The 24,580-nt window shown below is 44.3% G+C and overlaps 1 protein-coding gene across 2 annotated transcripts in view; it reads right to left on the minus strand.

Annotated features, from left to right (window-relative positions):
- Anxa3 (annexin A3) overlaps positions 1-24,022 on the minus strand; it is a 63,193-nt gene extending 39,171 nt beyond the window's left edge. For both annotated transcript variants that reach the window (XM_010628401.3, XM_010628392.3), the window contains exons 1-2: positions 23,936-24,022; positions 21,805-21,855 (exon numbers count right to left, since the gene is read on the minus strand). In XM_010628401.3, the coding sequence (XP_010626703.1) occupies positions 21,805-21,819 (15 nt within the window). In that variant the 5' untranslated portion in view covers positions 21,820-21,855; positions 23,936-24,022. The remainder of the gene's footprint in view (positions 1-21,804; positions 21,856-23,935) is intronic.
- Between the last annotated feature and the right edge of the window lie 558 nt (positions 24,023-24,580).

A 24,580-nucleotide genomic window follows, 5' to 3' on the forward strand; every position in this document is an offset into this window, starting at 1 on the left:
ACCATTTGTTTCACTATGGCCAAGCACTGTTTAATTTTAATACACCTGAAATAAAGTTCTGAACCTACAAGTAAATAATTATAACAAGTTAAAAATTAGTTGTGAACATGGTAAATCAGAAGACATTTGTAGGAAATCAGTCACTCCAACACAATCTTTGGCGAGTTCTCTCCCCTCATATTTTATAGATTCACAGAGCCAACAGGCTTTATCTCAGCTCTGTCCCCGAAGAGCTTCTGTGTTTCTCTTACCCAGCCCCCTTCCATGGCAGAAGAGCCACTGTCACGAATGTCTATGTGCTTTGTGTGATAACTCTGCCAAACACAGGAGCCCTGGTAGGCGAGAGGGACCTGAGTCACACACATGGCATCAAGAGTTAAGCAGACTGCAGAACTGGCTCAAGGCCAGGCAGCAGAATCCCACTGTGAATGCAAGCTGAACTCTGCTGGCCATCCTGATGCTTCCTGAGATGTCCCCTGGGTATCATTTAGGCTTTCAAATGCACAGGACCACGCCCCACCCTACAGAACACTGAATCACATTTTTAGAGACCAAGGAAAGATTCTATTTGTTTAAGGAGCTCCCGGACAGCCTTTGCAGCAAAGAATCACATGATTATTTCTGAATACAAGACAAAACTGTGGTTGGATCCTATATACAGTTCATGAGTTATGAAATTTCAAGGTTTGCATTCCAGCTGTGACCTTTTCATTGGTCTTTAACACCTACACATGAAAATATGCAAATATTTCCAATGTGGGAATTTAGAGGAGAATGAAATCCCTAATCCATGATGCAACTTCTATTCAGTAAGAATCAAGTGGGGAGTGATAACTTGGTTAATTAAAAGAAAAAAAATGGGCCAGGGGTTTAGCTCAGTAGTCTGCCTCGCAAGCACAAGGACCCGAGTTCGATCACCAGTATCAAAAAAACAAACAAAAGAGAAACATAACACAAACAAAAGAAAACACATAAACACACCAACTTGAAAGAGGACATGGGGAATTACTTTATTTTATTTTATTTTACTTATTTTGCAGTGCCAATGAGCAAACCCGGCGTCTAATGCATGACAGATAAGTGCTCTAACACAAAGCTATATCCCCAGCCCAGGACACGGGGATCATGAGGCTGAATTCTAGTGAGATACTTAGAACTGCTTTAGTTACTTAAATGGACAGTATTACATTATTCATCTGATAAACTTGGTTGTCCAGGTATTCAGAAACATTTATATAACTTGTAAAAAAACTTAACCAAAAAATAAATTAATGAAAAAGGTTTTGTACAAATCAGGTAGTGAATAAAATACTTAAAAAAATAGCTTATCTAACTTTTACAATGACTTTGATAAGATGGATTTCTTTTTTTTCCCAAGACATGTAGTTCAGGCTGGCCTTGAACTCACTATGTCATCCAGGCTGGCCTCAAACTTTCAGAGATTCTCCTGCCCCAGCCTTCCCAGTGCTGGAATTGTAGGCATGCACCGCCATACCCAGCAATAAGGTGGATTTTATTATTTCTACTTAAAAATAGAAGAAACACAGCCAGGCATAATGGAACATGCCCAACTCTGAGGGAGGCTGAGGCAGGAGGTTCTAAAATTACAGTCTTGCCTGGGCAAATTAGCAAGATCTGTCTCAAAACAAACTATATAAGGGCTAGGGATACAGCTCAGTGGAAGAGGACCCCTGGGTTCATAAAACCTTGTAAAGACCAGATGCGGAACTTAAGGCTTCAAATCAAATCCTCAGATAAAACTCCAGGACCACTGGCTCTCTCTGCTCATAGTCAAAGCCCTCTTTTGGGTCATGAAACTTTATGATACAAGGAGAAACGGAGTCAACTACAAAAATTAGCCAATCAAAACTTGAAAAAGTAAGGCACCATGTTCAGTTCTTCCAGTAAGAAACAGTCTGCAAAGCCAAAAGCAGTTCACTGACAGAGGCCCCAAAATGAAATAGTTAAGCAAGGTGGGCAGCGTGAGTCGAACTGTTTCCTTCCAAAAGACAAACACCTAAGTCCTAATCCCTAGCACCAGACTGTGAGCTTCCTCATACACAGGCCATGCAGATGTGACTGGCCGCAGTGAGGACACACTGCAGTGGTGTAGCAGGGGGCTCACCCGATGTGACTGGTGTGTTCATGAGAAGACAGCCCTGAAAAGACACAGGTGTGCAGGGGGAATGTGGTGTGACAATAAAGGTAGAGAGTAAAGTTGTTCAACTCAAGCCAGGAACATCAAAGTGCAGGAGACGGGCGTACACTTCCCCCAAAAGGAAGGCATTCTGAGCTGAAGACAATTAAGAAGTGGGCACAGGAAAGCACTCAGTCCTCTCTCTGTGGCCTAAAAGCAAGACATCATTTACAAAGACAAATGGAACCCGTCCCCCTTGAGAATACAGCAGGCAGCCTGGAGAGGAACCTGGATTAGCAAGCTTTCCTAAGTGCCAGTTACTGCCTTTCCTCCCCCACACTGCTGCCTGTACAGACGCAAGTCCTTTCTTTTCTTCTATTTTCTCACTTGTCTAAAACTTAACTGTTCTTTGATGAAAATGTTATACAAGCATCTTTGGAATTTGAACCAACTTTGAGAACTACTCATTCTTTACATATGTCTCCCACAAATACATGAAATAGATACATTAAGAAACTCGAGGGGCCGGGTATCTAGCTCAGCAGTTTGGTGGCCTGCCTTGCAAGCGCAAGGACCCGAGTTCGATCCCCGGTACCAAGAAAAGAAACTCGTAGTTTTTCTCTCACTAATCTGGCTTTTGAAACAGGGGTCAGTTCCAACTATGAACATGCAGGGGTTACAATCACTCAAGGAAGGACTCTTCTACAAGTTTCAGAGCGGAGTGACCTGGGCTTTGGACCTCCAGTTTTCAGCACTGGGGAACAATCTTTTCTACTGTCTGAAGCCACCCAGCCCATGGAACCTCACTGCAGCACCCCAGGGAAGCCAGCACAGCACATGAGACAGCGGAGAAAAGGCAAACTGGGCCCTACTGCCAGACAGTAGAGGGTGACGGCAAACAGCAAGTTCCTGCCTCTGTCTGAGGCTTCTTGCAGGCCAGAGGGCAGGAAGGAGGAAAGCACATGTTCCGTGGGCAGAGGGACAGCAGGCCGGCGGGAAGGCTGACAGAAGCGGACTGACACCAGGGTGAATATGGTGTGCGGCTAGAAGACCTGAAGGAGCTGCTGGCCTCGGTTCTGTGCTCTCTTAGACATACTCACACTTCCCGGCTTCACATGTTAAATTGGTGATGGTTTTGAATGTGATGAACGAGAGCAGGGCTGGACAAGCAGAATGGCTGTGTCTCAGGCCTGGGAAGCGGGGACCAACAAGCAGCTGTGGTGTGATTCATAAAATGCTCATTACGAGAAAGAGGAGCGTTAACCCCCAAGACAGCTTAGTACCCTCTGACATCTTCAATTTCCACTTTCAGAGCACTGAAGCTTTCCCTGTAGAGGTCTTTCATGCTTAGGTTAATTCCTAAGTACTTACTTTTTCTTCAAGCTTATTGTGAATGCTACCTTTTTCCTCTTTTCTTTCTCAGTGTGTTCAACATTAACGTGCAGAACACCAGTATTACCTTTTGTGTGTTGATTTTGTAGCCTGCTACATTGTTGAATATAGTTATCAATCTAAGAATCTTTTGGTGGATTTTTTGGGGTCTTCTATATAGAGGATCATGTCATCTGCAAATCATGGTAATTTAACTTTTAGTTTTCCTATACATGTCCCTTTTTAATTGTCTAATTATTGTTCCTTATGTTTCTAGTTCTGTGTTGAACAAGAGTAGAGAACAGCAGTGGACATCCTTGTCTTGTTCCTGATTTGGAAAAGAAAGATTTCAGATTTTCTCCATTTAATATGCTACTGGTGGTACAGGCTTTTAGTAGATAGAAAAAAAGCCCTTCTATAATTGTTTTCTTCATAGTTTTATCACAAACAGTTGCTGGATTTTGTCAAAGGCTTTTTCTATGTCTATTAAGATGATCTTGTGATTTTTGCCCTTCCGTTTATGTGATGGACTGCATTTACTGACTGTGTTGGTTGCACCATCCTTGGCTCTTTGGGATAAGGCCTACCTGGTCATGATGTAGGGTATTTCTGGTGATTCACTGCAATGTTTACTAGTATCTTGCTGAACTTTTGTGCATCTACATTCATTGCAGAGATCAGTCTACAGTTCTCTTTGGTTGGATCCTTTTCTGGTTTGAGAATCAGAGTAGTGCTACCTTCCAGGATTGACTTTGGGAGTATTCCCCCCTTTCAATGTCATTAAAGAGCTAGAAGAGTACTGGTGTTAGTTCTTCTCTGAATTTTTTGTAGAATTCAGCAGTGAATAAATCAACCTAAGCTTTATTTGGTAGTTTTTAAAAAACTACTGTCCTGCTTCAATTTCACTGCCTGTTATGAGATTATTCAGGGTGTTAAAATGTTCTTGATTTAGTCTTGGTAATTTCTATGTATCTAGTAATCTACCCAACTTCAGAATTCTCCGATTTTTTGGTGTAAATGTTTGTAAGGCAGTTATTAATGATCCTTTCAGCAGTATCCATTGGGGTTTCACCTTTTTCACTTCTAACTGAATTGATTTGGGTTTTCTCTCTCTCCCCTTCCCTCTCCCTTCCTCTGCTTCCCTCTCTTGTTATATTAGCTAAAGGTCTGTCTGCTTTTTGAAGAACCAACTCTTTCATTCATTGATCTTCATAATTTTTCTCCTTTGTACTAGCTTTGTTTTGAGATTGTTCTTGTTTTCCTAGGGCCTTGAGGTGCAGCACTGTTAGGTTATCTGGGCTCACTCTGTTTTTTGTGATGTGGGAATACACAGCTATAAACTTCCCTTTTCAGACTGCTTTCCTTTCCCTGTGTCCCAAAAGTTCTGTTATGTTGTACAAGCCTTATCGTATAGTTCTAGAAACTCTTATTTCTTCCTTAATTTCTTCTGTAACCCCTCATTTATAAGAGTATATTGTTTAGTTTCTATGCATTTGCACAATTTGTGTTCTGTCACTGATTTCTAGCCTCACTGTTCTATTATAATGTCCATGGTATAATTTCCATTCCATTACATTTACTTAAGCTTGGTTTATTGAACAGTATGTGGTCTATTTTGGAGAAAGTCTAATGTGCTGCTAAAAAGAAAGTGCATTCTGTTGTTGGGTGGAACACTGTAGACATGTATTAAATTCATTTCTTTGAAGATGTCATTCAACTATGATATGTCTTTGTTGATTTTTCTGTCTAGTTGATCCATGTATTTGTGATAGTGGTGTCCTGAGTTCTGCACTATAATGGTGTTTTATGTTTACCTGGTCTTTAGGTCTAGTAGTTCTTGTTTTCTGATGTTTGGTCACATTTGTAAAAAATTAGTAAATTGTCATCTCTTCCTCTTGTATTGTTCTCTTAACCAATACGTGGTGCGTTTATTTGCCTCTTTCAATCAGTTTTGGCTGCAAGTCCACTTTGTCTGAACATAGCATAGCTACTTTTTTATGGGGGGGGGCTGGGTTCCCATTGTATGGAATGTTTTCCATCCTTGGATTTTTAGTCTATGAGTTTATTTTTGGGTTAAATGTTTTTCTTATATGTAGCATACCAATGAATTTTATTTCTTCATCCATTCCACCAATTTGTGTCTTTTGATTGAGGAATTGAGACCATTCACATTGAGAGTTATTACTAATGGATTGACTTATTCATGTCATTGCCTTATTTTCCTGCTGTTTCCTATCTTTCCTTTCTCCTCACTCATCCAACCTAGTGTGTTTACATGACCTTTTGTCATGTTTGGCTTCACTGCTTCCTTCAAGGATACCTCTGAGAATTTTCTGAAGTGCTGATGTGGTGGTCATCAAGTTCTTTTGTTTCTTTATTCCTTTTTTTAAGATAGGGTTTTGATATGTACTTCAGTCATTATGCATGGGCCCCAGCTTTTCAAGTAGGCAGATGTCACCACACCTGGTCTGGTCATGAAATTCTTTGGGTGCTGTTTAGCATGGAAAGACCTCATTTCTCCATCAGTTCTGAAGGACAGGTTTGCAGGAAATACCATCCTGGCTTGGGAATTGGTTCCTTTCAGGGCTTCAAACTCTTCACTCCCTGCTCTCCTGGCCTTTTTAGTTTTGTGTAGAGAAGTCTTCAGCAAGTCTAAGGAGTTTACCTTTGTAAGTGACACTGCTTTTATCTAAACCCCTTTTAACACTGTCCTTGTATTTAACTTCTGGAATTTTTTTTTTCTTCTGGAGAGGTTCTTTTGTGATCATGATTATTTGGGATTCTATATGTCTCACTTACCTATATATTAAACTATTCTGTTATTTGGAAAGTTTTCTATTATTTTAGTAAAGTTTTTTTTAATGCTTTTTATGCTGTCTTCTGATTTTTCACTAATTCCAATTAATTGGATAATCCTCCTTGCATCATCTAGGAACTTTTGGTCCATTTCATGTTCTCTTGCTTTTTTCCTGTTGTTGTTTTTCTTTTTCTTTCTTTCTTTTTTTTTTTGATACCAGAGAGGGAACTCAGGAACTTATGCTTGTGAGGCAGGTGGCAGCACCAGTGAGCTAAATCCCAGGCCCTCTGTCTTCTACTTTTGAAACTGTCCTCACACTGTTCACTTCTGCTCCAAAATTTTTCAATACTGACTTTTGATCTTTGAAATTTTTAGATTGTAATTCCTTTGTAATTCATGTTTTGCATCATTTTGTTTTGTTCTGCTAGGTTTTGATTAGTATTTTTTGTAGAAATGCATATCATTTTATATGATCCAGTATCTGTACATTTATACTGTGTCCTCTGGGAGCTTTCCAAATGCCTTACTAATCTGTCTGGTTAACTCCTCTAACATTTTAAATAATTCGGCTGTGTGTCTTCTATTTTCCTTTGATGCCTCACGGATCTGCCTAGGAGAAGATGGGAATTTTTGGAGTAATTTTGTTGGCTTGCTTCTCCTGTTTCTATTTTGTCTGTTTGTGATGAGGCTCATTTGTTGATTGTACTGGACAGTTGTGTTTACACTGTGAGGATTTTTTTAGTTGGTGTCTACTTTTTATGGGAAACTCCAGGAGTTGCTAACATTTGGCATATATCTCTTTCTACAGATCTAACCATGTCCCTTAACATAGAAAGTGAGGCTGCAGAAAAACTGTCCTATGACCCAGTTCTCCAGGAATGGCCCACAGTAATGCTAACAACCCTGAGGCAATCAGGATATTGCAATTCCAGGAAAACTAATTCATAGCAACTTTGCTACATTCCTCAACGAAAAATGGTTTATGTTCAAGCTTAACACCTGGTTCCGGTCAGTAAATTCAAGGGTTGGGGCTAGGAGGGTCTGTGACATCACTCAGCCCCAACATTCTGAGCTGCTCTGTTCCCATTGTGCTGTGGCTCTAGTATTCCTCGACACTGAGGAGTCACTGTACAGAGACGCAGGCAGCTCACGGTACTGTCTTGAATCTCTCTAGATTCAGGGTGAAGATGCCTGGCAAGGACTGCTCGAAAAATGCCGACCTTTTGAAGCCAGGATGCATTCCCAAGGAGAACACTTTGAAAGTTGGTGACCCTCTCGGAAAAAGTTCAAAAACGGGTGGCAAAGGCCGCACACAGAAGGGGAAGGCTTTCAAATTTGGAGATCCCGGAAATATGCGGAGGGCTGTGATGACCAACTGGGTAGAGGAGAGGAGAAACAAGCTTTATGTTGAAAAGCTCGAGAAGAATTTAAATATCCGCCTCAGAGAGATCGACAGAGAAATGGCAGCCGCAGATAAGTTTCTGGAAAAGCTTTATACTACAACTGGTCATTTTGCAAATATAAAATTCTGGTGGGAATAATGCCATTGCAAGTAAGTAGTTCACCTAAAAGTTCAAGTCAGAAAACATCTACTATCCTCCTGTTATTCAAATATGATACAGGGGCTGGGGATTTAGCTCAAAAGCTGCCTGCCTCACAAGCACAAGGTCCAGAGTTCGATCCCAAGTACCAAAAAAAAAAAATAAACCTAGATCGAATATGACACAGTTTTACTAGCCTCTCATGATAACACTTGCAAAGCAAATGCAATCCATTTCTTGGAAGCCCTGGGAGTTAAGACTGTATGGCTTTACCATTGGTTTATACTCTAGGTCAAATAGATGTGGATTCAAACAGAGTTGTGCTAGATATTATTGTTTGATAGTAGACAAATAACCTAGTTTTAGGACTACGGTCAAGTTCAGTGTTCAAGTTAAGCTCATGTGACAGTCAGGGTCAGGGTGATGTTTCAGTCAGGCAAAGCACCGAGTGAGGCTGAAGGCAGAGGTCAGGAAGGATTAGATGAAGGATCGAGCTGAGGGTCAGAGACGATTAAGCATACAGTTCAAATGTCAGATTCGGGTTGAATCGCAGGTTCAGAATAAGTCTGAAGATCCAAATGAGGGTCAGATTTGAACTTGGGATGGGGTCAGCCTCAACATCTGGGATGGACAGGCTGATGGAGGTCAGTGTGCAGGGTGAATTAGCATCTGCATAGGCAGTATCCTCCCTCACGTGAAGTTCAGGATGTAGGGTCAGGCCCCAAGTCTACTTCCTGAAAAAGTCAGGTTGATGGTCACGTAATCTGTAAGCCTACGTCAAAAGTGAAAGTGAGGGTCACTGTAAGACTGAATTGGCATCCTGACACCGAGATTCAATGTCAAGATCAAATTCAGGGTGTGCAAACGACCACGTTAGGCTGAGCTTTAGTCTCAGGGTCGGTAAGATTGAGGTTCAGAGTCAACGTGAAGGTGACTGCTTCAGCATCAGGTTAAAGCCATGATGGGAGCAAGGGCAGGACTGCAGCATCAAGGGTGGGGCCAAGACGATGCTTCAGGTCAGGACAGTGGGGGAGTCACAATCCACTCAGGTCAGATTAAGAAGAGGGGGAGTGTGGGATCAGAGTCAAGCTCAGGGTCCCGGCGAGGATGGGTCAGGAGCTGGATCAGGTTCTGGGTCGAGGTCAGTTTCAAGTCCAGTTAATCATCCGATCAGGATAGGTGAGGGCCAGTAAGAAGAGCAGAAGGGCAGAGTGAGGATTACAGTCCAGTTTCAAGTTCATTTTGAAGCTCGGAACAAGAGAAAATATACTGCATTCGGTATTGGGGATTGAACCCAAGGCCGCCTTCTCATGGAGGGAGCGCCACACATTCCCAGCTCCTTTGTATTTGAACTGGGGTCTGGTTACATCGCCAAGCTGCCCAGGTGGGGTTGGACCTTGTGACCCTCCTGATCCCAGAGTGCTGGGATGACAGTGTGCACCTCCATGTCCAGCCAGGAAACACATTGCCCATAACAAGAGTTTTCTAGGAGGGTTTCTAACCACAATATCCATTTCTGTAGTAGATACAGGGCTACTCAGGTTTCACATTTCTACCTCAGTGAGCTTTCAAGGAGTTGGCCCATTGTATCTGCATTGTAAGTTGCAGCAACATAAAGTTCAAACACACCCTGATATTTTTAAAAATCTGTGTGATTTGTCATGCTAGCATGTCTGTCATTCTCAGAATGAGTAATCTGAGTCTTTTCTTCTTTCCCCTTGAGCAGGATAGCTGGAGGTTTGGCACCTTTATGGCTCTCACTGACACACCATCTAATCTGTATCGTCTTGCTTTTGTCTGTGTGTCGGGTACTCAGTGTTCTCTTTTGAAATCGTGTGCATCTATGTTTTGAGACAGGGTCAAGCTCTTCTGCTCACCGGGCCTTGAACTGGACTCAAGGGAATCTTCTTGCCTCGGTCTCCCAAGAACCTGAAAGGACAGATGCGCAGCACCACGCCGAGGGCCAGACGTTTTATATTATCGTGCATCTGTCAGGAAGATATAAACTGACCTCTAAGCACTGCTCTGGCTGTCCACAGGCACTGCTATCTGTTAGCATTCGCTCATATTCTGTTTTGCATTGCTGTTTATTTTAGAAGTAAGTGTATTCGTTTTCAAACATTTAGGAATTCAGGTTATGTTGTTACTGGGGTTTTGCTTAATTACTTTTTAATAAAAACGTACCTCCTATCATTTTTAGCTTTTGGAATGTGTGGACTCCTGTTATGGCCAGCACACGGACAGTGTGTTGCTTCGTGTACCTGAGAAGAGTGTGTATTCTGCATCACGTGGTTCTGCGTCCTCCACTGCACAGGTTCACAGCCGCCTCGTGGCCGTCATTACTCACTGACTTGACAGCACTCTAGTCAAGCTTCTCTCCCCGCCAAAGGCCCTGTCCTTTGGCCCGTGCTTGGGTGTACACAAGGGTAGGAGAGAGACCTGCTCCTCTAGGTCCCCATTCCAAGAATCCGGAGACCAAGGAAACATTCCCGGAAGTCCATGGAGACGCTGCTGCCTGCTCCCCTGCCACCTGCCTCCCTCTCCCAGGGCCTTTCTGCCGGGCCTGCTCACCCCTCCCTCTAGGACAGGAGCACCCTTCCCCATTTATCGTGAGATCCTTGCAGATCCTGAGGCTGGGGTGCTCTCCTCACTGCAACAGTCTTTTCTTTTTTTTGTACCAGGGATTGAACTCGGGTCCTTGTGTTTGTGAGGCAGGCCACCGAACCGCTGAGCTAAATCCTCGGCCCACAACAGTCTTTTCTAATCGTCTCTCAACCCTAGATTTATTTCTGGCTGTACACAACCATTAGGTCAACCCGTTCATCTTCTGCGTGAAACTGCCTACCTTCTAAATTGTTTCATGTTCTTGCCCGCTCTTCCTTGGAGAGGTATTTTAAACCAACCACTTTGGAAGTGGGTTTATCTGATTTTCAGTTATTTTGCTGTTTATCCAAAAATACAAATTTTTGATGTGCACAGAAATTAAAAATTGTCAATAAACTGAATTCCTCATTATTACAATTTATGTACTCCTATGTAATACTGTGCTTCAAAATTTGTTTCATGTCAAATAATTAAAGCACATCACAGTATTTTTTATTCTTTTGCTCACAGATTTCTGGCATTTGCAATTTAGGTCCCCTTCCCCTTTTTTCTTTTGGCAGTACTGGGCATTGAACCCAGGCTCTTCATACTGAGCTATATCCCCAACCTATTTTGTATTTTTGAGACAGGGTCTTGTTAAGTTGCCCAGCCTCTCTACTAACTTGAAATCCACCTGGTTCAGCCTCCCCTAGTAGTGGGTACAGGCTTATACCACTAGACTGGGCTTCAGATCCCTCCCTTGAAAATACTACGTTCATTTTTTTGATCGTGGCATTTGTGTCACGAGTAAAATTTACTGTAGAAATTTAAATTACTAATATTTTAGCTGGGCATGTTGGCATATGCCCATAAGTCCAGATACTCAAGAGACCGAGGCAGGTGGATTGCAAGTTTGAGGCCATCTTGGATAACTTAGCAATACCCCACCTCAAAGCAAAGAAAAGAAACAAGACTCCCAATAAATTACTACTATTTTTTAGTAAAAAATTATTATTATGGTATATGCGATATTTTGTTCCTTCTGTTATTTATGCATTTCCATTTCTGCATTGTTATTTACGATTTCATTTTTTCCTTGAAATTTGGAGTGTTGAAGTCTTTCTTTTGTACTGAGTTTTGAACCCAGGGCATTAGGTAAGCTGGGCAAGCACTCTACCATGGAGCTACATTCCCCTGTCCTATTTGTAAGAAAAAATCTTACTATGTTCCTCAGATTGGCCTCAAACTTGAGTTCCTCGTGCCTCAGCCTTTTAAGTTGCTGAGATTGCATGTATGTGCTACCATGCCGGTTGAATATTCTTTATTTTATCCATACAAGGAATACAAACTTTATGTACTGCAAACATGTACTAATGATAAAAATACAATAAAGGTAACAACAGTACCTAGCAGTGGTTTTAAGGATTACATGACGAGGTAAATGTCAGGGGTCCCATGGTGGAAGAAGTAACTTGGGTGGAAAGCTGGAACTGATACATAAGATAGCAAAAGAGACACAAGGAGTAGACACTGGATATACAAGAACAGGCTCCGACTTGAAATTTGGCTGCAGCCATCGTGTAGAGTAGGAAATGGAGGCACAGGAAGTGGAGAAAAGATCTGGTTTGTGGCACCCGTGACTGGAACCCAGGCCTTCTGGCTGTAGCCTAGGACCAACCCCAGTGTGCTCTGCTCCCTCCTCACCCTCATCCCTGTAGACAGCACTGCCAGTTCTCCAGAACCTTGGGAGTCTTCTTTGCTTTCTCATCTCCCTTCCCTCCAAATGCAATCAGTCAGCACGGCCCATGAGGCCTGCTGGAGAGAGGATCTCACATATACTGCTCCCCACCCAGCTTTGTAGCTGCGATCATCCAAATCACCCTAAGATCTCTCCTGCATGTTGGCATCCCCACGGGCCCCTCTCAGCTGCCTGCTGTTGCCCATCTCTAAACACTTCCTACATAGCAGCTGAGGACCTGCTTGCTACACATGGATGTCAGATCACGTCGCTCACCTAATTAACACCCTTCTTGGACCCAACAGAGTCCAAACTCCTGGCACTGTCTATACAGCCCTGGGCAGCTTGGTGACACCACCTTCGTCACCCTCATCGGGAGCCTCTCACTCTCCAGTTCTCCAAAACTCCAGCAGGTATCCGTTGAATCAGAGTTATACATTATACTTGTTGCCTTGGTTCCTACTGTCCCTTCTGTGTCAGTCACTAGAGATCACTGTGTTGCTGACTAGAGAAACAGATTTAATGCATGTACATAAATATACAAAGGTTTACAAGAAGGGCCAGGGATGTAGCTCAGTGGCAACATGCCTGAATTCAATCCCCTGAACCAGAAAAAGAAATTTACAAGGTAGGCTTACAATGGCCACCTGCAGAATCGGGTGTGGAAGAGTGCAAAAGGGCTGTGCACTGGAGACCTGAAGGGTCCAGTTGAAGGCCTGGAGCTCGCTGTAGTGCCTGTGTCAATCTATGGGAAGGCCGAAGGGTCTTTGAAAAAAAGGCTGAACAGTCTGTGCTGGAGGCCAGATGACGTCCAGAGTGAAGGTGAAGACTAGAGCGCCTCCAAAGCAACAGATGCAGAGCTTCTTTGTTTCTCCTTTACACCATCAGGTTGCAAGCCTACTGGTTGGTGCTGCTCACACCCAGGGTGGTTCTGAGAGCCCTGTGCTGTAGATCACCATGGCCAGGCCTAACTCGCCTCCTCCCTCAGATGTGGCAGGGCCTCCCGGGAGGAGAACAGGTGACAAGAGGGCATGGCAGAGCAAGGCCTGGCCAAGCAGAGGACTGTCTTCCTCCCTGCCCATTCGCCAGAGAAACATCAAGTGTGATGCCCTGCAGACCTAGGCTACAGGCTCCTGGGTCTGGTTACAGACCAGCCCCCTTTACCTCTACCACTATAAACAGGCATGCAGCCATTGGCCTGGGGTCTTTTCCTCCCATCAGGAGTTAGAGCTCCACCTGGGCCCACCCAGACCTTACTGTATCTTTTTGTTGGACCTTCTTAATCTTTCACCTTCTCACCATTGTTTCTCACTCTGTTCACTCTGTGAATCCTTCAGCCACATAGGCTGCGGCAGAGTGGGTCCTCTGTCTTCAGGAAATCCCTTCAACCACACCCAGAGCTATGCTAATCCAATTTAGTTATGTTTCTTACTCAATTCATTAACTGTCACCCTCGCTCCCAGGAGATCTTTTTCCCTTTATTCCTACCCTTCAAGGCCACACTCTCTGGCAGGCCTTCCTAGGCTCAAGGTCTGAGGGTTCCTCTCCCCACTGCAGTATCTCTTTCACTGTCAGGACACACAGCATTCAGTGATAACTTTCCCTGCTCACTCTGTGTCTACCTCTTCTGACATAAAGTTCCAGAGAGCAGAGATGATCTGTTTTATTCACTAGCACAGGTCCAGCTCCTAGCGCAGCGCTTACCTCCCAGATGGCGGGGGGGGGGGGGGTCTAAAAAAACAATTGAGTTTGTTGGTAGACAGATGCAAGACAATGTCGTCTCAAGATGTGGGATTTTTCCAAGGTCTTCACTAAATATTTGGCTGCCTGATAAAATTGCTTCTTTCAAATATCGAAAGTCCAGAAATCAAAGTGACCACTCTGGGAGATTTGGGAGATGTCCCAGAGCCGTTAGTGCCTTGAGGACCAGAGGAGGAAGGGCATTGTGGTGACCAGTGACTGTTTTGTTTTCCTTCTTACCTATGCAGGCATTCAGGGTTTCTCTGACAAAGGCAGCAAAGTCAACTTTCTGGATTGAACATGAAACTCTGGGCCTCCAGAAAGACTTAATCAACATAAAAATCTTTCTCAGAATAATTTTCATGATTGATTAAATTAGGTTATAATCTATACTCATCTCTTTGTGAGTCATCTAGCAATGGTATCTAAGGATTATACCTCTGTTTTCATAATCCACATCCTGTTTAACTGAGTACAGAATTCCTTTCTGATCAAATTCTTCTCTTAGCCAAGAACCACAGAGAACTGAAGACTGAGGCAGCTGCTCTGGCCATGTCCTCAGGTCTAACTTCATCTGCTAGAGGAGACACCTTTGTCCAAGGGACCCACAGTCTAGGGAACCTGGCCCACTAAAGTGGGAGCCTAGCAATACCCACATCTTAAATGGTCCTCAGCTGGAAGCCACAGGCCAAGTTCGGACAGTGGCCAGAGTCTTAGCCCATCTGCTATCACACAATACCGCACCAGGGATTTCTCATTGTTTCAGAGGCCGCAGAATCCAAAATCAAGTCACTAGCAGATGTGGTGTCTGGTGAAGGTAAACTTTCTGGGTCACTGTGTCCTCCACTGGTAGAAGGGACTAACCAGATGTCTCAGGCCTCTTTCATAAGGTCAGTAACCCCATTCCCTAGGGCTCTGGTCCGTGATCCAATCAACCCCTAAAGGTCCCATGTCCCAATACCACCGCCACAGGAGTTAGGATTTTAACATACAAATTTGGGAAGATAGGAGGCTTCTGGCCATGGTCCTGAAGTTACAGGATCTGGGGATGGTAGTGATGACACCTACTCTCCACCCACCCAAGAGAGACGAGGTAAGGGGCATCTACTGTTTGTAATAACCTAAGAGGAACACTTCCTGAATCCAAGGACAGAGTCATGAGGGTAAAACGCGTATCTTACGAGTTCAGTTTGTCTGGGAAGCGATGATCCTAACAAGCTGCTACAGATTTAAGAGTGCTTCCTAATATAAAGCGTACCTGGAGAAGAAAACTGTAAACAGCTCACGAAAAGATTACTGGACTCTCTGTGGCCCTTGGAGGGTCCTAAAGCATCATAAGCAAGAATCGGGATACCTCCTCCAATCTTGTATGCTTGCCCCCTCCTCCTCTGCTGTGGGTCTTCCTGATGCTCACACACACCCTGCTCACTGACCTCAGCTTTGCGCCATCCCTCTGTCTGTCTGCTCCTCTCCCAGAGACTCTCCCTGCTCACAGACCTGAGCAGCCAGTAACATGTCCCATCGTTCTCATTTTAAATTTTGCTTAAACTGACTTCATCTGGGATACATCTACCCTTTGTTTATTGTCTAATAAAATGCAGGCTCCATGCTTTCTATTTCTCTTTCCCTGCTTTATTTGCCAGAGAGCCTAAGTGTCTGACACAGACGAGATGTTTAGTAAATATCTGTCAAATGAATAAGCGAATAAGAAGATTTTCTTGTCTGGGGTCATCTTGTTTCTTTGGTTAATTCTCCAGGGATACTATGAGACATGTCAGAGCTCCACGTCACACATCAAAATCCTCCAAATGCATTCTTCCCTCTCCCTAATGCCTGTTCACATGGGCGACCAACAGTAAAATCGACTTCCAAGAGAATCAAATGCTCTTCACATCCATTGTCCTCTAATGTCAAACTTTTCCTTCTCTCCTCACCTCTTTACAGGTTTCTTTAGTGATCCACAAATTACACTTTTACCAAGGTGAAAAGCAAAGGAAGGGCCCTCTGGCCTTCACAGTTGGCTTGGATCAGAGGCGGCAAAGAACAAAGACGGCTCATTCCATTCTTCCAGGAAGCCTAGCTCTTCTCCCTCAGGTACAGGGCACTTCTCTCAGGCTTTGTCACAAACAAAGCTGTAGTGTTTTGCTTTGAGATCCAGGCCTCACCTGTTTTTACTGACTTTCTGCATAGGGAGGGCCAACTGTGTGTGGGCCAACGATTCCCTACAGGTGTTTCCGGGACGTGGCTTAACACACATACAAAGGAGGCAGGAGCTGTAACCATGTCGAGGAGCAACTGTCCAGGAGGAAATAGTGTTAAATAGTGTTAAAGCTGCACCATCCATTCCTGAGAGGTGGCAAATGGGAGAGAGGAATTCGACACAGGTGTGTGGACACAGGTGTTCCCCCAACACATTTAATCTGCGTGCTGAGGAAGAGCAGACACCCCTGGAAAGAAAGGCAAAGCGGGCTGTCTCTGCAGGAATAAGAACTAAGACACCAGACAGGGCTCTCATACTGAACCCAGGACCGAGAGCATCCAAATACCCAAAGGCGATGAAGTCCCAGGACAGAGTTTGAAAGGCACTACCTTCCCATCTCAGCACAGTGCACCTTGCCTGACTGAGCCCTCTGCTGGGGTGCCACTCTGGTCACCAGCAAAAATAAGAGCCCTGTGTCCTCCGTGTCAAACTGCACCCAGCTGATTCCCAGGAGAGAAGGGAAGAGGCACTGCCACTCTCCAGCTCGCCTCATGAGCTCGCTGTCACAAGCCAGCTTTTCCTGTCTGCAAGTTTCCACCTGACATCGCTCAGCTTCCACGTCTCCCCCAGTAAGGATCCCTTTTCCGTTTTTTTTCTATATGAATCCCATGTCTTTGAATGATTCTGTTTGCCAGTGTTTATTACAAAACATGAACTCATTTTCCCAATCCCCTCATTCCTAAGGCTATAACTAAAACCAGAGGTTCTGATCAGCACTCATAGGAGTGCTGTTAGTGGCGATACAATTTTAATAAAAATAAAAAGATAACGCTGTTTTGGAAACTCTATGTCTTCATGCAAGTTATGCCTGTGAGACCTGAGAAGGAATGTTTCTGGCCTTTGTCCTACTCTAGATAGAGTTTTTTAAAAAGCCCTGGGGATTTCCTGAGAGACGGGAGTGTCTTTGTTATGCTCCTGATGTGACTCCCGGCAGACCCTTGTGGCTTCAGGATATGAGCCTGTCGCCAGAAAGACCAAGCACACGGTTACAGTGCTGGAATGCTGGGTCAGCTGACCTCTGAGAAGGAAAAGGGGCCTGGATATTGAGTTCAACCATGTGGTAAACAACCGAGTCAATGACATCTACATAAGGGAACCTTGATTAACACTCTGCACACTGGGGCTCTGAGGTGCTTCCTGGTTGGTGGAGACAGGCAGGGAGGCTGGCCCACCCTGACTCCATGGGGTGAGGGCACGGACACGTCATAGCCAGGACCCTTCCAGATCCTTCCTTGTATGTACTGTTAGGGACCTGACGCTGCCATCACAGGCTGTATTCTCCTGGTTCTTCTTGGCTCTTAAAATGACCTCATGCTCTTATCTTTAGTTTCCCTCCCTGCAAGGCCACAGCGGTCCGAGGAGTCAAACCTAAGTTTCTGCAGGGCTGAACCCATAAAAGACAACATGGCCTGTGATAGGTTAAAAGTAGCCCACTCCTCATGAATAAGCAATAGCCCAGCCCAAAGCCAATAAAAGGACCTTCCTTTCTTTGTTCTCTCTCTCCCCTCTCTCCATAAAGCCTCCTGTTGGCCCTCTCCGTGTGTGGCCTAGTTGTTGAGCGTTGCTGTGCCTCTATATGTACCCTTTGTAATAAATCTCCAAACAGAAGTAAAGCTCTTTCAGTGAGTTCTCCAATCAGGATAGTGAATTTTAAATTGGAGAGGGTATCACTGACACTCCCACACTTAGGGCCCACCAGTCAGAAGTGTGAGTGGTAACCAAGGCTTATGACTGGCACTGGAAGTGGGGGCTGAGTCCCTCAGGACGGAGCTCCTGAACCTGTGGAATGCGATGGGGACTCCAGGAAGGGTGTGAATTAGATTCCATCCCACCACCCATCTGAAGTAGCAACAGAGCACGAGACGTCTTAAAAGTACATGTGTGTTTAAAATACTGTAAAACACTGAAAATAGAAGTGATCAGAAGAATCTATTTAGAGACTGGCTATCTGCCTCAGATGGCTCAAAAAGAATAATTTCACTGAGGAGGACATGCGGTTGATTTGATACAAAATCACGTCTAGGAAATAGGCAGAAGCTCCTTTACTAAAACAGCTGCAGGGATATTATACAGAAATGATTATGTTTTTTAGAATAAAATGAAATCCATGCATGATGGTGTATGCCTTAATCCCAGGCCTTTTCATCAAGGAGGTAGGCCATATGCCTGAACAGAGACGTTTAAAACTTCAAAATAAACAAAATAACAACACATCTGAGATTATTTATCTGAAACAATGGTAGCTTTGCAATAGTCCTGCATAGAATATAAAAGACCTAAGATACCAGATCTTTCCTACTCAACACCACTGATGAATCTGCCCTGGATCACATTATTCTAATTAACCTACACACTGGGAACCTCAAACCAATCTCCAGACTTCCAGATATGGGTGCACTTGATGGCTCATGTGCATTTCGGGTGTCTGTGTGCTTCTGTCTAAGAGAGGAAAAGAACAAAAGAAAAGAAATCAGCTAAGGCCTTGGGCACACTCAGGCACCACTTCAGGAAAAGCCTCCAGAATCTACTGAAGGAGGAAACAAACACTTCAAGAATGGACGTGTACAGAAGAAGCCATCAGTGACCTTTTGGTGTCACAAGCCCCAATTCCCCTCACACAACATGGTACCCAACCATGAAATAAACAAGACAATTGCTCACGCCTATGCAAAGGACCCAAACACCCCTCTTCTCACCATCCAACCAGACAGCTACTCCCCTGTTCCTTCCCCCCATACTCCTTCTACGAACCAATGGGAAGGCATATTTGAGTTCCCTTTAGCTCTTGACTTCCTTGCTGAAAGGAGGTCATCTCTTTTTGCAAAACCCTGGCGTCAAACAGTATTGGGACCAAAGTGCACTGGGCCTCAGCCTAGGCTCTGTGGCAGCACTCTATGAGTTGAGTGTTTACAACAGGAAATGTGAATTTTTGTTGGACACCAACCATATTTAAGTGTACAGTTCAGCTGTGATGAGAACGGTCACACTGTTCTGAAAGAGATCACCCAAACCGTTTTCATCTTGCAGAACTGAAACTCTACTCTGACCAAACAATAATGCCTCTTTTTGTTCCTTGGCCCCTGTCGTCTGCTTCTATGAGCTGGGGTCCTATGATGATATGTGTCTTTCTACAAGAGGCTTTCTCCACTTAGCACAGAATGCTCCAGATTCATCTGTGGGTCCACATGGCCGGATTCCCTTACTTCCAAAGGCTAAATATTCCTCTGCTGTGTGCATGGACTGCAGTTTGTTTATCCGCTCACCTGTAGGTCCACCCTGGGCTGCCTCCACCTCTTGGCTATTGTGATGAACAGCCATGAGCACAGGTGTGCAAATATTTCTTCAGCGCCCTAGATCCGTACCAGAAGTAGGATGCTTAATCATCTGGCAGCTTTACTTTTTAGCTTTTTGAAGAACTGCCACCTTGATCTTCACAACAGTTCTGAGCTGCTCTTCAATTTTGCTCTCTGCAGAGAGCATGATCCAGGGAGAGTATCCTGGGTTACTGGGTGGGCCCAATCTGAACAGGAGCCCTGAAAGCAGGGAACTGTCTCCAGCTGGAGGAAGAGGAGAAAGGTGGAAGAAGGATGCCCAGAAAGGAAAGGCTGAGATTCCATGAGTGAGAAGGATTCGATGCCCGCTGGCTGGTTGTAGATGCTGTAGCTAGAACAAAGAACTGACAAAGGCCACTAGGAGATAGATCAGCCCCACCGGAGGCAGAGACCTCACTTCGCTTACTGCAACCCACAGCCTTAAGTGGGCTGGAAAGACGATTCTCCCCAAAGTCTCCAGAAAGGATAGCAGCCCTGCCAAGCACCTTAAAGTTCTGAGTCTCCTGTCTAAAATCTTCTAAAATACTTGACCATAGTTTTAAAAAGCTACCTGTAATCCCAGCACTCGGAAGGCTGTCAGGAGCTTCACTCTGGGTTTGAGGACAGACTAGGCCACACAAAGAGTTCAAGGCTAGTCTGAACTACACAGTAAGAACCAAATCCAAGAGTACAAAAGGCGATACGCTGAACAGTACAAGTGGACCCTTGTTACCACTGGCCTGATACATGAACAACTTGGGCTAATCAGGTTAATGGAAGATTCATCAGCCTCTTGTTATCCACAGCATGTACCTAGGTAAACATCCAGATCTCAGCTGGACTGAATTAGTTACAACCAGCCCTTGGGAACTGACCCAGTTTGTAAGTCAAGGGTCCATTGCACATGTGCCCTATCTTTACCTTTACAGAAAGTTTCCATGAAATATAGTCTCATTGCACAGCACATTCTTGTTCTGTTACCAGAAATCACTCTGTACATACTATGCTGTATTTTCCGATTTGGTACACAGAGAGCTGCCTCCCTATTTTCCCCAAATTCCTTTATTGATCACATGAAAAAGGTTAAAATTACAAACAAGTACAAATGAATCCTTATTCCCAAACTTTTTCAAGTCTATATAATACATCCTCAAAAGTGGAACTACTTGGTTCAGTAACAAATGCATGTAAACACTGAAAGGTCATGACCAAATATCATCAAACAGTACACCGAATTTATTCTGCCACAAAGAGAGGGTGAGGGTCCCTGTGTCACCCACAGCCTCTGTAACTGTGGTTATGCTACATACTTTTCATTTTTTTTCTACTTCCTCAGGTAGAAAATCATCTCTTGTTGTGTTATCTACATTTGTTTTATTCTCAGTGAAGTGCAGCACTTTTCTCTATTTTCGGGGGATAGTTATAATTCCCTTCATGTCCTATTTATGTGTCTTGCAAATCTTACATCAAGTTCAGTTTTTAGATTGATTTATTCTAGTCACTTGAATGTGAGAAGAATAAAGTCGTTCTAATGTGCTGCGAATATTTTTCCCCTGTAGTTTGTCTTCTGAGGCTGCTAAATAGTTGCTGTCATAATTATAAATTCATATGTAGTTAAACAGATCAATGTTTTCCTTTTAGGCTTTGTTTTGAGGTCACTGGAATTACTTTTTCCCACTGTCAGATTATTTTAAAACTCTTTCTACTATATCATATCTCCTTCATTTCTGTATTGTACCCATCTGCATTTTACCTTTTAAGGTAAGAAGGGAAAAGGAAGACAGATTTACTTTTCTCCAAACAGCTGAAAGTTTTCCTAAGTATATTTATTGAAAAAGCTATCTTTTCCTTGCTGATGTGAAGTGTTATCTTTATCATATAATACATATAACATCATATAATAGATATAAATCACATACTAAATTTACTGTTTTTGACCTCTCTGCTTTGGTGACACCACAAATTAACTATGTATCTACACATTTTAAAATACTTTATTATTTTTGCATATGAGCTAAGCTTTTCTGGACATGTTTTCAGATCAACTTTTTATCAACCTCCAAAAATTTTTTCCTGATACTTTGATTTTCTTTTTGTTGTTTTTGTTTTGTTTTGGAGACAGGGTCTCACTATGTAGTTTAAGCTGGCTTTGGACTCACTCTATAGCCCAGGCTGGTCTCCAACTCACGGTGATCCTCCTGCCTCAGCCACTTGATGACTAGGATTACAGGTGTGCACCACTACTCCTGGCTAATATTTTGATTTTTCTGAATTTTGATTTGACTCAGAGAAGTCATTGTGTTGTGAAGGCTTGGACTTTACTTACCCAGATCGAAGCCATGATAGCCCAACTTTTCCTTCCTACGATGACAATGACCTAGTAAACAACAACAAAAAAAAACACTAACTTGTATAAAACTGTGATTCAAAATCATTTCAGTCCAGCTTTTTATCATCTTTGTATCTTGAGGTTTTTTTGTTTTGTTTTGTTTTTGAGACAGTTCTTGCTATGTAGTTCAGGCTGGTCTTGAGCTCACTGTATAGCCCAGGTTGGCCTTCTGCTCAGCCTCCGGAGTGCTGGGATTACAAGTGTGTGACTCTATATCTGTACAGGCCATGCCTGGCACCAACTCTTAATTTTTAAATCCAGAAAACAGAAATCAACTTTCAAAGAAACACATTCTCAGAAAAAGAATGTGTCTCTGACACCAGGAATCCATTTATTAAACCAATATTTACTCAGCACTTAGCATGTACAAAAAACTGTTAGACCTGTGAGGGCCCCATGACAAGGAAAAAGAAAAAGATCCCTATGCTTACGGCCTTGTTAGAATATGCTTTTTGAACAGCCTATTTTTTACTTACTTACAACCCAGAAGCCAGGAGAGGTGGGTGCACATATAGTCTGTAGTCCCAGGTACTAAGGAGGCTGAGACAGGAGGATCACTGGAACCCAGGACATCAAGGCCAGCCTGGGCAACACAGCAATATCAGTCTTAACAATAACAATAAAAATCCAGTATACCTACTGCCTGGGAATTGAACCCAGGGCCTTGGCCCCAGGGCCTTGGCACTGAGCTACCCAGCTCTGTTCTTATTTTTTATTTTGAGACATGGTCTTGCTTAGTTGCTAAATTCAAGCTGAGCCTGAACTTGTGATTCTCCTACCTCCACCACCCAGAGTGCTGGGGTTACAGGTGTGCCACCATATCGCTAATTTCTTTCAGTTAGGACATACTGCCATCATGGGGAAAAAGGAACAGAGAGAAGGGAAAACTGCTCCTCCCCAGCAAACCAACACAGATCTCAGCTGGCTTCAGCTTGATTCCTCCTGCTGTGAAACTCAGACCTGTCTGCTCCTGCAGGAGACCAGACCCAGTCTTGGATGGGGGCAGAGGTGAAGGGCCAGATCTTTAGGAACATAGCATGCCTCCCTCCAGTGCATTCCAACATGCTGGCCTGTCTCCAGGACTGATTTAGAAACACAAGTTGCTCCCACCCATCCTGGAAACAAAATATTCTAAAGGTCTAACAATAGTCCCAGAGCAGAGTTCAAAAGGAAATCAAACTCCCAGTTCCTGAAATATTGAGGCCCGGGTTTCCCTGGCTCTCTGCAGCCCAGGCCTGTTCAGTTAGAGTCCGTGCTTCCATGTCTCCCGCTCTACAGAATACAGTGGATACAGGGGACTGACTGCTAGTTCTGCTTTTGCTCTTCAAGCTAAACACAATTTCTTTGGGCCTCAGTGAACACATCTGTAATATTGGGCAACCTCTTGAGTTCCTACCCTGTGCCGGCTACTATCCAGAAGTACTAGGTGGTCAACATGCAAGGTCGGTGTTTTTGCTATATTTCTTTACGTAGCATACATGGTAGTCATTAAAAAAAAAACTGTGAGATATTGGATGACTTAACACACCCTCAAATAATCCAGCAAGGGGGTGGTCACTGACACCACCTCCATCTGCATAAGCAGGAGCAGGCGGGTAGGATAAAGCTCCACAGGCAGCGCCAAGGGGAGTTGAACCACTGAGTCAGCCAGGCTCAAGGGGATGAATTTAACCCCGGTCCTTGGCCTTAGCCCTGTCTCCGGCACATACCTGGCCCAAACTGATAGTAGTTCTGGTTGACACAGTATGGTTTCTAAAGGATTAAAAATCATTATCGCCGTATCACTTAATTTTTAAGAACACTCCACGGTGGAGGCCAAACGCCCTGAACAACAGAACTTTAAACACACCCTTCCTGAAAGGGTTACAGTAGGGGCCGCAAGTCTCCTTCTACTTCCTCCTCCCTGCTTCTTTCTAAACGGGTTTCGCCACACAAGCAAAGGGCTCTGGCAACAACCGTCTGGTTCTCTTTACATTTTAAAAACTTATTTTCTGGTCAGTCTGAAGTTTTGTCTTCATGAAAACCAACGCAATTATCTTCACGAAATCACGTTTTAATTATGTTTTACCGTTTAATGATGTTGCTGATGGGAGAACACAGACTTGGGTGTCGAGCAGAAATCGGCTCCCCAGTAACAGCAGCAGCGAGGTCCCAGCCCCGGAATCTGCAGCAGACGCCACTCCGCCCGGATCCTCACCTGCCGGCCCGAATGCCCGAGGCCCGACTCACGTCTGGAGAATGCGCTACTCCCTGCAATCAGAGAAAACGGTGCGTCTCTTCTTCTGGGAAAAGCAAACTCCACCTTCCCCGCCCAGTGGGCTCCTAATCCCCTTCACCCCGACCCCCCACTAAAAAAGTAAGCCGCAGAGAAGGAGCGGCCTCGCGAGGAGAGCGCGCTCGCAGCTCGGTGGGCTCAGGCCCGCAGCCCTGAACTCTGAGCCACTCCACCCTCCACCGGCGACGCCGGGGACCTAACCGACTCCCTGCTCTTCTCCTGTCTCCAGGATCTTTGGAAATGAAGAGGCTGCCTGGTCTAACTTGGGCCCTCCGGGCGTAGTGAGGTGAGGTGAGAGTCCAGCGAGCGAGGCGTCCGCAAGGCCTGCTGTGAGCACGTGCGTCTGCTCCCTTGCCTCAGTTTCCCCGATTCTCAAGCGCAGGGCTCCGCGCGCACGAAGGGCTCCGCGCGCACGAAGACCCCCGCCCCACCTCGCCC

This window comes from Fukomys damarensis, unplaced genomic scaffold (genome assembly GCF_012274545.1).
Source record: "Fukomys damarensis isolate Sample0158 unplaced genomic scaffold, DMR_v1.0_HiC HiC_scaffold_32, whole genome shotgun sequence".
NCBI classification, from domain to species: domain Eukaryota; kingdom Metazoa; phylum Chordata; class Mammalia; order Rodentia; family Bathyergidae; genus Fukomys; species Fukomys damarensis.